Raw genomic sequence first — 13,135 nt, 5'->3', positions numbered from 1 at the left:
CTCTGCCCCACTCTGAGTTTAACCTCCAGATGAGGTGACTTCTTACCATCTGCCATCACTCACCAACCCTTTTTGAAAGGCACACAGTGACCACCACAATTGCTGCTTTGCCCAAATTCTGAGCACTGAGACTACATTACATTCTGTTGCTCAGTCACCATCCCTTACCTCCTGGCGGGTTGAGATGAAAAACAAAAAAACCTTCCTGGCTTCCTTTGCACAGAGCTCTGCACATGCAATCACCACCACATTTCAGGCCAGCAGCAGCTGCAATTCCACAGTAAATGACACACCCCCCAAGGTTATGTACTCAGTAACCTTTGTGAAGGCACCCTGGGATCCATCTCAAACACTACAGGAACCCACTGGGATTCAAAGCCCTTTCTAAATCTAAGATCCTCGTCATTCAGTCAGTGCAATGGATATTGGCAAAATTCGTTTAACTTTAAAATAACATTTGTTTAGCTATGATAGAATAAGGGTCTGCCTAAATTACAGAACTCTATTCCATAATCCACAGGTATTAAATCTTTCATTTCTCAGAACTCACGTGAAACTCTGTAAATCTTGGAAGTATTTTTCACCTGCAAGTGTCTTCAGTTCTCCTCTTGGACACTCTGCATGTAGGAGTGTGATAAATTGATAACCCCTCCAAGAATTAATGAAAAAGCAAGCAAAGTCTGAATAAAATCATGCTTTGAATTCCTTGCTCACATAAAACAGCACACAAACTCTCTTGGACACCAAGGAATGCCGGATTTCACACAATATCCCTTATACAAATGTCCATGAGTTTCAGACCTTTCTCAAAAACAAGCTGTCCACATGTCAAGCCAATTTATGCAAAAAAGGAATGCCCTGAAGCTATAAATGGGAACTCCTCCACTGCACAACTTGATCTCACCAGGAAACAGCATATGGAATATCGAGCACAAACCACCTTTACAGATTTACAGACCAATGGGACTAAAAAGCCAGGTGTCAAACACTGAGCAGGAAAGCTAAAACAGCTTCACCATCTAACATTTAATTAGAGTGAGACCCCAAACCATAAAGAGAAGGTTTAGCAACAGAGCAGCAAGCTGAAATGCAGTGTAACAAAATTTGCTTAAAAACTATCAAAGCCAGCCACCAGGAAGCAGGAGTGTCATGGATTTGAGGGGAACATTACTGATTTCCTTTCTGCAGGCTTTGAAGAATGCAGCATGTACATCACAAGGGTTTTATGAAGGGCCTGGTTAATATGAATGCCCATTATAGTTGCTCTGCTACACTACCTGGAAGGCCACAGGAACAAACAAGCTCTGCCAGGTGAGCAAAGAAGAAAAGCTTTCAGGAGCAAAAACTCTTAGGCACTTCCCCAAGCCTCCTCTCTCAACACCATTCCTCTGTATTTAGACAAAAGTTCAAAATCCAGAGCAATGCCTGCAGTCATTTTTCACTCAATTATATTTCACGGGTAAGATGTTCAAAAGTGACCTCTAATTTCAGAAAATGAAATCCCTGAGAACATGTTCAGATATCCAGGGACTCACTTCAGAATTGCCAGACAAAACTGGCACTGACACCTCCTGCCCAGTGCTTCAAATATGCTATTTTGGCTTTGTGTTGAAATGAGGATTTAGAATTTTGATTCTAAGGGGACACAGCTTAACAAGTTCTAGTAGTTAGGTTGAAGTACGTGAAAGAAATACTTTTGGGGGCTTAGCTTTAGGAAAAGAATCAAGTCTGAGGGCAAAGAAGTGATGAGGAAAGCAAGGGTGCTGACTTTAAGCTGCAAGTCTTTAAAATTCTGCAAAAAAACACATGAACACCCACACTAAAATATCTTACATGAGTCAGTAAATACATGTACATGCTCCAGGAGTGCAGCCATGCTGTTAAGCTTTCTTCTCTGCTGTATTTTGCCCCTAAATGAAAGCCATTCTCTCTTCTTTCATCTCACAAGATGAGAGCATCTTTTTCTCCCTCTGAAGAACTACTGTATCTCCAGAATAATGTACTTTTAGCACTTGGGTATGAGCTTTGTTTCCTTGTGACTACCAAGGAAACTGATTCAGTTCAGTGATCCAATGAAAAACAATTTTTTTTTTAATAAATTCCATTATTAGTGGCATCATTACTATTACATTCCAAATATTCAGGATCCTGAGCTCAAGAGAATAAAATGTAGATTTCAAAATATTTTCCAGGTTGCACAAGCCTAGCCCAAAGAATCACCATCATTCAGATTAGCCCAACCACATTTCCTCAGTGACCCTCATGATGAATTTGAGATGCCTGATCACAGCCTAGTAAAGCATGGCATGCAAAAATCAGCTGCAGAACTGCAGCAGCTGGAGGCACAATCCTCATTTAGGATGAGGGAGAGCAAGGCTGAGCCCTAAGCTCAAAAATCATGAAGCAACAAGTCCACTGGAGGGTCAAGAGGCACCACTGACTGAAAGGGAAGCAGGTGTTTGCCAACAGGATTCCAGCCAGGAATTGATTAAAATTGCAGCTTTTCAATTAGATGATGTCTGTTTGAAACACGCAGAATAGTCAAATGTAATTGTTGTCAGCCTCTGGAAACTGTGAGAAGGAAAAACAGCTAGTGAAAAACTTGAAGCCTTCAATACATACCACAAAAAATCAACAGAAATTTTTATATTTTTTGGGGGGCAAACTTGCTTTCCCTTCTAAGACTACTCTAAGTACAGTGGATCAGAGATACTACTGGCAAAGTAAGAATACAGAAACAAACATAGTGAGGAGTAGTCAGTAATTCTACCAAAGGCAAGAGAGATCATGTGAAGGTGAAACCTGTAAGGGGACACCCTTGACATTCAAAGATAGTTGCAAGGAACCACTGGTATCTCCTGTAACAGGAAAAGAGGAAAGGACCTAAGCTAAGTCAGTCATTCTTTTCAGGGAAGTCTGAATGACAAAAAGCCTTGGAAGTGCTGACCCCACATTAAACACTCCTTCTGAACATGTATATAGAAATAGAATCAGTATGCAGGAACCTATATCTTAATTCACCCAGTAACAAGAGGCAAAAAAAAAAAAAAAAAACCATAATCAAGGAAAGAACAAGTGTAATGCAAAGGAAATAGTATATATTCAAATAATACTTGAAAAAACTTTTACAATCTCACTACCTTTGCCATGCAATTCATTCACTGAAGTTATTTGCAATAACCAGGCTTTAAAACAGACAGATCATAAAAGGGCAAGAGGTTTCCTTTTCTTTTCCAAACTCATTTTCTTATATCATGATCTATGGAACAGATATTGTGGAAAATATAATTCACTAAGTTGATAGCTCTATTCCAAATAGTCATACATCAAATGCCATTACAAACAAGCACTGTAATCAGCAACAGGTCAGTCAATTGTATCTATTTCAGAACTTCAATTCCAAGATTAACTGCTTCACATTTTATTTGGTAAAAGCTGTTACACAAGGCACATGAAGAGATCAAAGGCTTACAGAAAACAGCTAAGAGAGTGAAAATAAAGATTAATAATATGAAACACTATTTTCTAAAGCTGCTAGGGAATGAAAAAAGGGTGAAGCTAAATTCTAATGGAAGATATCATGTTTGTTGCTACTTGTTTATCTTACAAATAAAAACACAGCTTTGTTTCTGGGAAGTACACATCACCTTTAAGGAAGTACACAGATTTCAATTTTAATAACCTCAACTAAACTTCTAACCAACAAAAACGTGTCTGGTTTGTTTGGGGTTTATTCTTCCAAAATCCCCCAATTGTAGGTAGCTCTCCAAAACCAAGCCAAATTCCTCACCTCTAACAGATTTTGCTCAATCCTTATTTGGATGAACTCCTAATCAGCCTGCTAGTTCTTACCTTCTCTAATCCTTTCACCTTTACTACTTGATTTCAGCACCAGTTTGCCCAGGGCTGTTTAGAGAGGCAGCTTTGGCCATACCAGAGCAGAGGCAGCACAGACACACCTATGAAATGCATGCAGGTGAAGCACACGGAGCCACAGTGTACCACGGGGGTAAATTCTCAGAGTGAAGCTTTCAAAAGCACCTAGGAAAGCAGCCCAATCATTTTCAGACTGAAATTTTAGAAAAAAAAAAAAAAAAACCCAGGCTTGAAGATGTGCATCCAGATAGGTCAAATTAAAACCACAAAAACCTCTCTGACAACTGGCTAAGCTGCAGTATTGCCAAGTGCAATCTACTTGCTCATTTGGGCAAATAAGACACCTTGGCACATTCCCCAAACTGGTATTTTGTCCCTCCTCACCACCCCTTGTTTTTTCTGCTTAAATGAAAGATTATCAGTCCCTGGAATCCAAACACAAGACAGAGAGAGATATCACAGTGTGTGCTAATTAAAGCAGTACAGGAACAGTTAAAAACCATAAATAAAAAAATAAAAACCGTTCCATATGCAGATTAGTGATTTGCTGAATTCAAATTTTTCTAAACAATTCCTCAAAGAAAATCTTCAAATGCAGTGAGGAACAACTTTCATGGTCTGTAATCCTTTTCTGCTTAAGTTTAAGCACTATATTTGCCCACTGTGTAAGAGGGTGTGAGAAGACTGAAGCAAACTTAAAATCCTTATGCAAACTTGTATGGGCAACATCAGCAGATGTCTCCATGCTCACTCTGTCTTTACAATGATAATTTATGCTGCTTGCCAAGATTTCCAAGATGACCACTGGCTTTTTGTGGGATATGAATTTGTAGAGAATTTTTCAAGTTTGACAGAAGGTTTATATTGTATAGCAAATGACATAAACAAGCGCTGTAAGAAGTAACGGGTCAGTCAATTGTATCTATTTCAGAACTTAATTCCAAGATTAACTGCTTCATATTTTAATTGGTAAAAGCTCTTCCTTTATCTTATTCTCTAAAACTATATGTTTTAGTTTAGCTCTTGTTTTATCTTATCCACTAAAATGTCAGTTCAATGGGGGGATCCTGGATCTCCTGTGCTCAGAATGACTGAGCTCAACACCAGATCCTTACAACACGCACTGCTCCCAGCTCAACCAAATATGCAGAATGCCTCTGGCACATGGAGCACTGCGTTAGGACACGTTTTCCAGCTCGTAACCTCCTGCGCTCTACACCAAAGGAGCACTTACTGCCATTGTCGTCAGAGTCCTCGCTGCTGCTAGGAAGCCGGTGGCGTTTCATGATCTCCCCGGGAAACAGCAGGCAGCCTGGGAAGCAATGAGACAGCACTTAACCCCAGGTAATGACACACACTCAGCAGCTTGCGCTTCTCATGGCATGCGAGCATTTACGGCGCACAAAGGAAAACAAACAACTCCAACAGCAGCTGAAAGATGAACAGGGAACCTCTCAAGGGTGCTTCATTAGGCTGTTATCCTGTGAGCAGGTGAACAGCACTGGAGAGTGGCAGTGACAGTCCCAGCGATGCTTTCCCCCCACCAAAAAGCTGGGTTTTGTCCTGAGAGGCGTTAAAATCACTAAATATCCGCAGCCAATGTGCTTAACTTCCCCTGCCTCTTCTGCCACTAGATTCGCAATACAATAACGTTTTTACTGCTTGTGTCAATATTTACTTTGGCTAATATATTTTTGGAGCAATTTTGTTTCTGTTTAAAGTGCCAGATTTATGAAATCAGAGATTAAAGTCATCCACTTACACATAAAAAACAAAACATCAGCAGTAGCAAGCTCAGTTTTCCCAGATTAACTAAACATGCATCATCTATGCCCTGGAAAGCACCACCCTCTAAGATGAGAGGGTTACTTCCTCCTGCAGGGACATTTCAGCACCATGCCTAACACTAACTGTTCTTTGGGAGTAAGATTATTCAGATCATTATTCAGAGGTTCCTCCAAACTGCCAGATTTCTACCAAAATACCAAATTCATGGGCACGTGGGGCTGTGATAAAAAGGCCAAAAGTTCCAAAACTTTTCAAGTGGTGTTCTCATGGCACTGACATTTTCACGTGTATTCCCTGTGGAACAAAGCCAAATTCAGTAAAAACAAGGAAGCTGCAAATAGCTAGTCAGTGTTTACATGTAAAAAGCTATTAAAAAGTGCAAGTTGAAGAGCAGACAAAGACGTGACAAGACAAGTCCAGAAAGGCATATCCACCATAAATTAAACTGACAAGGACTCTAGATGCACATCAAACCCCCTGAGTCTTTGCTTACCACATATCAATCACGGTATCAGCAAGGCCTGGGCACTCTGCTGGCAGCAAATCCCTCATACCCACCTCTGCACACAGATTTGGAGATCAGATGCCAAAATATTCCTTTGCTTCTAGCTAAGTGCAGAAAATCTAACCTTATTTCCATGTGAGCTCAGACTTCCTCAAACCCTCTCAACAAAACTCCTTGTATTGGTCCTTCAGCGTAAGAATTAACTGCTCCGACTTTGTTCACCGAGAGCACAGCTCATTGTAAGAAACTCAGTAATGCCTTCAACTTTTATAAGGCTGATTCCCAAAATAAGAAAACCCCAAAAAACCTAAAAAAACCTGACACTACTTACAATAAAACACAAAATATCTGCTTCCAGAGAACTTAATACAGTTCCAAGAGCATGAGCATTGCAGGGTTGCCTCCTTTTTCACATTGCACCTGCAGAGCTGGGGGGAAGCCTCCCTCCCACAGACTGACTTTTCAGAGAGGGATTTAATACACCTGTCACTGAAACATGTAACAGTTTTGAACTGCAAACTTTGCTCACTAAAGAGAAGCTGAATGGTTCACATCACCAAGACCTTTTGTCACCACTTCATAAAGTAAAAGTTCACATACAGTGTCTGATGCCAGAGAATAAAGAATCATCAGTGGCAGCCTCTTACAGGGCTAGAAGAATTCTCTCCAAAAATTGCTTTGAAGCAGGCCAGAACTCTGTGTGTATAGGGAGATGGAAATGCTGCCAGTGGATAAATCCCCACACCAGCCAGGACCATCAAAACCCACTGAATACAGATCTGGTATAAATTTAAGAGATCCAGAGCCAAATTCCTATACAGTCACTTAGAAAGACAGAAAGCCATTATTCAGATCCAAAACAGGCTAAGAGAGAACTGAAAAATCAGTTAGTTCTTACAAGGCCAAAACTAGAGGGATGAGTATTTATCTCTAAGGTACTTTTTCTATTAGTTCACATACTAATAACAGCAATGTAAAAGAAGATATTCACTTATCCAAAATCTCCCATAAACAAAGTAAAGAAAACTTGGAAGAAAATTCAGGAAATTTGTTCTGTCTCAAAAGTGTAATTTGTGTATTTCTGGTTCACTTCTTGGTTTATTTCCCACATGGACTGAAAAGCACAATACACTGTTGAGCAAAACAGTTTATGTACACTAAGACACACCTGTGAACTTGCAACAAACAAGAAAATTTGGAGTTCTGCTCCTTGACATCTTTCTGGACAAGTGTATTTTGAGTTGATCTTCTAACATACTTTCTGCAAATTCAAAAAAAATAAGGAAAGAGATGGAATCTTCTTCTTCCTACCACGTGTCTTTAAAAAACAAACCCAACATCTCCTTTCTGGTTGCTGTTTAAAGGAAAGACTGGTAATCACACCTCCCACAGTTTAAGCACTCTCCAGAGCTTTTCAGGAAATAATTCAGAGCAGAAGCCACTTTCCTGAGCACACAGTATTAGATAAGGCAGCTAATTCCCTTGTCCACTCTAGTCAGGCATCTGAAGTTGGCCACACTGAAAAGCCTGTGTTCTCAATTTTAACATTAAAAGAAATATCCCATTTGATGAAGCTCCTGGGAGATTGTTTTATAGATCTGTGTGGGAAAAAAAAATTAAACTTAGAGATCTCATTTTCCCACCTTTGAGCCTAACCTGAGTTTACAGGGAGCTAAATCACAGATGAGAAAAGAGCATTTGGCTTCTTAGAGCAAGACTCAAACCTCGTAAGATTAACGCCCTGGAACTTTAGTCATTAGAAGAACAGCTTTTTTTCAACCTCTAAAATAATTTTAAACTGCTGCCACCAGATGTTCATATCTAACACATGCTCTAGAGATAACACTGGAACAGCTAGCAAGACTTACAACCATGCAGACTGAAATGCTACTGGTTTCTGTCAGGTGGTGGTGACTCAAAGTCCCACGAGAAACATGTTAAAAAGTGCACATTAAAAACAAACATGGGTTAGGGATAGTGATGGTTAGATGCAGACTGATACTGCAAGTTTTTGCCCTGTTCCAGCAGGCAGACACCACGATCACTGTGCCTGTAAGCAAAGAGAATTCCCATGTAAGCATAAAACCAGCAAAACATTAGAGGCCAGCTTTAATACCAGGAGTAAAAGCTATGCACCCCAGCCTGCAACACTTGCAGGGCAGGAAGAGACACCCAGATGACTGAGCTCAATTCCTAAGTGCCTGCAATCACATAATTGCTGTCCAGCCCTGAAGTTCCCACAAAAATCCACTGCAGCCACCCAGGCCACAGAACGAGCTCCTCTTTTCAGAATGAACAAAAAAATGAATGTGACTTTCTCTGAAGCAAGGACACAGTCAGCCAAGCAGTGCTTGTGGGTGAACCCTGGATCTTCCACCAAACATTGCTGTTTTTCCCAAATTCTCATACCAGCCCAAAAGGGTGCTTGCCCAACACACTGTTCACCTAAAGGGAAAGCCCAGCACTCCAAAAGCTGCTGCAGTCCAACAACCCTAAGCTGACAAAGGCTGCATCACCAAGCCACACTCCGTCAGTTTCCAGTGACTCCTGTGAATTCCTAATAACTCAGCAACTTTACATATAAACTTTCGGTTTCATTTCCTCGAAAGATGATTGTTTCTTTTTGTTAAAAGCATCCTTTCAGAAATCAGTCAGACCAAAACACAGCATGCTGATCATGTTTTCTCCTGACACTCCAGTGTAACATCCACCAATTTATTGGGGAGGACCCAAACTGGGCTCAGGCTAATGTCAGCTTTCAGCCAAACACAGCTTTTGAGAAACAGCCACAATTCTGCTGGCAGTGTTACTCCAATTCCACGGGCAGCAAAGCATCCAAGAGCACTTCATGCAGTCACACCACCATGATAAATGACACCAATGGGACACACACCGTGCCTTTTTAGTCCCCAGGGCAGCACTGGTGAGGCCAAGCACAGCTTAGAGCACACCCTACTCTGCTGCTCCACAGGCTGAAGGTGCTGCTCTGTTTTACAGAAACACATCACCAGTTGCTTTGCCATCCTTTTTAATCATGCTCTCTCTGGATGTTAAGCTCTGGGTTTTGCTCAATGATTAGATACAAACTTTAAACATAAGGATGCAACTCTGGATTTCCATGGTGCCTTTGCTCAAATTGTTTTTGAAGGCAAAATTACACCACCTGAAACTGACTCCCGTACTTGGGAGAGTGTGGGAAGCCCTTTTCAAAACACTTGTAAATGCTGTGCAAATGAAATGACTGGACAATAATCCAACATAATCAATGTCAGGCCACACAATAGCATTTGAATTTACATATCCTTGTGGGGCTCAGCAACAAACATCTCAATCTATAAAACTAACTAGATGCAGGTAGGCATACAGACTTTGCTGTCCACTTCCCAGTATTTGATGACAGATGCAGTGCAATGGCTTAGGCTCAGCACCCTGACACAGCACAGCAAATTCACTATTTTTAGCAGTGTTCATTACCATGCTACTCCATCCTTACCTCTCCAAGAGATAAATTACCAAAAAAACCCAAAGACCCCACTGGACATTGATGTCAAGACTTTTCCTTTTTCCTCCCACACTGGAGTCACAGGAGTTGCACTGGTAAGAGTGTAAAAAATGCAAAGAGCAGAAATCCAGACACTACCCCATGAAACTGGAACAACAGCATGCACACACACATCCATGTGCCACATACCACGTGCACAGTTAAGAACCCCACACAGATCTTCACTCAGTTTGACCTCAAGTAGAGAGGCAATCAAAGAGAAAGATGTAAAGTGTGTCAGTCCTTGTTATGCAAATAGCTAAACAGAACCAGATTGTAAAAAAAAAAAAAAATTATACATGGGAAAATCTACATCCTCAGGTCAAAGGTTTTCCACAGCACAATTCCTACTGAAGTATTTTCAAGGGCTGCATAAACCCCTGGGTAAAAGAGTGTATAATTCAAACTCTGACAGACAATTAACTGTAACCATGTTAACGGGTGTCACTGTAACAAACTGCACTGAACAGCTGCAGAGACAGAATGGGAAGAAAGCAGAGTTATGACAGATGTACACCCTGAAGACAAACTGAAAAACTGCCTTTTCCTGAAAGTAACCCACTAACTGCAATGAAACGAAGACCTAATTATCCCTAGTACACAAGAAATTGCTTCAGAACACCTATTGTACAAATGGAAGTGAAGTGTGACACAGCTTAATAAAATGGGTAGAAGATGCAGACATTTGGCTTCTATTATTGAGCTCTTTTTAAATAGCTTATTTATAACACCATCCCTTGTTCACTGACACCTGACATCACAAGAAGCTTTTTGGCTTCTACCCTAGACTTAAAACAAACAAAAAAAAAAAAAAAAAAAAAAGGAAGCACATCAGAAATAAGCTGTATTACTAAAATCCAGCTAAAACTTTTAAATTCCATTATGGAGCATCATCCACAGTGCAAAGAGTCACAGACCTTACATCTGGAGGATAAAAATCTGCCAAGTCTCATGAAACAAAGAAGTACTTGGCAAGCAAGGCCAACAGTGTTCTCCACGGGGAATATTTCTACCAAATTCAGCACACCTATTCGAAATTTATCAATACATGAAAAAAGCACAATTTGGCCATATCAACCCAACACTTCTCAGGAATCCATGTGCTCATTTATGCACCTGTGCAAGCCAGCTCATAATGTCAACTTCCTACCTGAGCAGTGGCAGCAAATTATTCCCAAACTGCGGGGGAGTGAGTGAAACTGACCATCCAAAACCTTGAGCAATGCATAAACTGGGTTCCAAGAATTAATGCAACCCAACCTGCACCCACTGCAGTTCATCTCTTCCACCTTGGTCATCTCCAGCTGAAAACAGGAGCATGAAGCAGCAGTACTGAACACATGGAGAAATCATTTGAGGAAACACTGGAAGTTTGTTTTTTTTTTAACTAGTTCTGTGAATTGGGAATGAAACCAGAGAAGCTGGAAGGGAAATCTGCAGCTGTGAGAGGAAAGAGGAGTTTATTATTATTATTTTATTTTAAACATATGTATTAAACATAGCTCAAAAGCAGGGAGCAAGTGGTATCTGAAGCCAGAGGGAAAATCCTGCCACTAAAACATACAATCCTTGCTGTTTCAACAATATCCCACTGAGTGTGAGAAACCTCTAGAAATAGAATCATAACAAGCATATTTTGGCATAACTTTAATGAAGGTTTTAGGTTTGCAAGTGTGGGCAGCTTCTGACTTAGTCAAAAGACAGCACCTGCTTAAAAAGGAAATTATTCCAAATAACAGCTAAATGTTCCTCAGAAAAATGGGGCTGGCATAAAAGCATCTTCAGCCTTTGACATTAAAACGTCAACTAAGACGTGTCGCTAAATCCTGCTGGAATTTCTAATACTTCCACGGCCTGTTTCACTGGGAAGGGGCGAGGGGGCTGACAGATCTCAGGATGCCCCGGCTCTCACCTGCCGGTGAGCCTAATAAACTTTCCAGAATGAGCCGATCAGCCGGAGAGGGCCGGCAGGAGAAGCTGGCCGGCGGCAGGCGCTGCTCGCAGGTGCGCTGAGCCCCGGCCGGCGCGGGCTCGGAGCCGCTTCCCGCAGGCTGACAGCAGCCGAGCCTTCGGGAGACACTTCCAAAGCCGCACTCACGCCGATCCCCGGCTGCAGCCCGGCCGGGTGCCGCTCAAGGCGGCCTTCCTCATCCTCATCCTCCTTCCAGAGCGATCCCATCTCGGCTCCAGCCCCGCACCGCGCCCGCCCAGGGCTGGCGGCAGCGACCCCGGAGCACCGGGGCACGGCCGGCCGAGGTCCCGGAGCAGCCTCCCGGCCGGGCTACACCTCCCCCGCGGGGGCGGCACCTTCCCGGCCAGCTGCACGGCCGCCGGCTTCCATGGGAAGCAGCCCGGCTCTCCCCCTCCTTCTCCTCCCTGCCGGCTGCCGCTCCTCCCCGCCGCCGGCCGCACCAATCCGCTCGGCCACGGCTGCAAATCAAACTTGGTGCCCCCGGCTCCGCCGCCGCTGGCTCAAAGCGCTGTCACTGCCCAAAACGGCCGCGGCACCTTCCCCGCCCGCCCCCGCGGCCACACTGCCGCGGAGGGGGTGGACGGGACGGCGGATGGAGCGGCAGCTCGGAGACGAGCTCATTTTCTCTGTCCGTCTCCCCTCCCACTCCCAGACAGTTCTGGAAACTGTGTTATCACCTCTTGTCACAGGAAACCAACCAGCAGGCGGTGCAAACAAACAAACACCCTTTGCCTCCACCCTTCCCAAAATCATCCTATCGGGAACGAACGGGCGGGCGCGAACGGGAAGGGAAAAAGCAAATAATAATAAAAAAAATCCGCAAATTAAACCGAAACAACAAAATATCCCCCCGCCACCCCCAAAAAAAACAAAAAAAAAAAAAAAACCAAAAAAACAAACCTAACACCACCAAAATTCTCCGGGGAGCTGGCGACTACGCGAGCCCAGGGCCGGGCAGGGTGGCTTTGTCTAAGAGGAACAAGTGGAATGATGGCTGGAGCCGCACTCACCTCCCCGGGGAGAGCGGCCCGTTACACAGCAATGCCGCAGCCCCGCTCCGTCCCGCTCGCCGGGCACCGGGGCAAGAGCCGCACCGCGGAGCTGCCCCGACCGCCGCCCGAGCAAGTTGGGGCGTTCGCCGCCGCTCCCCGCGCTCCCCCCGCGATGTTACGGTCGCGCCCCAACACCGCCGGCCGCCTTTCCGCTCCCTCGCCCACAAACTCCGGCCCGGCCACGCCGGTTCGCCCCTCGGCCTGCGCCAGGAGCCAGCGCCGGGAGGCGGCCGGGCCCCCCGCGTCCTGCCCAAGTTCTGTGCGCGCCCCCCGCGCCGCAGCTCCCGCGGCCGGGGCGGGGGCCGGGCGCGGCGGGGTCGCCGTGCACCTGCCCGCCGCTGCCCCGATGCCGCCCCGCGCATTTCCCCGCCTTTTCCCACTCTCAAGCACGTGCACTGCGG

The 13,135-nt window shown here is 43.9% G+C and overlaps 1 protein-coding gene across 1 annotated transcript in view; it reads right to left on the bottom strand.

Annotated features, from left to right (window-relative positions):
- JADE1 (jade family PHD finger 1) overlaps positions 1-12,829 on the bottom strand; it is a 43,223-nt gene extending 30,394 nt beyond the window's left edge. The window contains 2 exon segments of the mRNA XM_030947209.1: positions 5,111-5,188; positions 12,693-12,829. Coding sequence (XP_030803069.1) covers positions 5,111-5,162 — 52 coding nt within the window. The 5' untranslated portion in view covers positions 5,163-5,188; positions 12,693-12,829.
- Positions 12,830-13,135: the final 306 nt, after the last annotated feature.

The sequence above is a fragment of the Camarhynchus parvulus genome, chromosome 4 (genome assembly GCF_901933205.1).
Source record: "Camarhynchus parvulus chromosome 4, STF_HiC, whole genome shotgun sequence".
NCBI classification, from domain to species: domain Eukaryota; kingdom Metazoa; phylum Chordata; class Aves; order Passeriformes; family Thraupidae; genus Camarhynchus; species Camarhynchus parvulus.
This window is presented reverse-complemented; position numbering and strand designations above follow the sequence as displayed.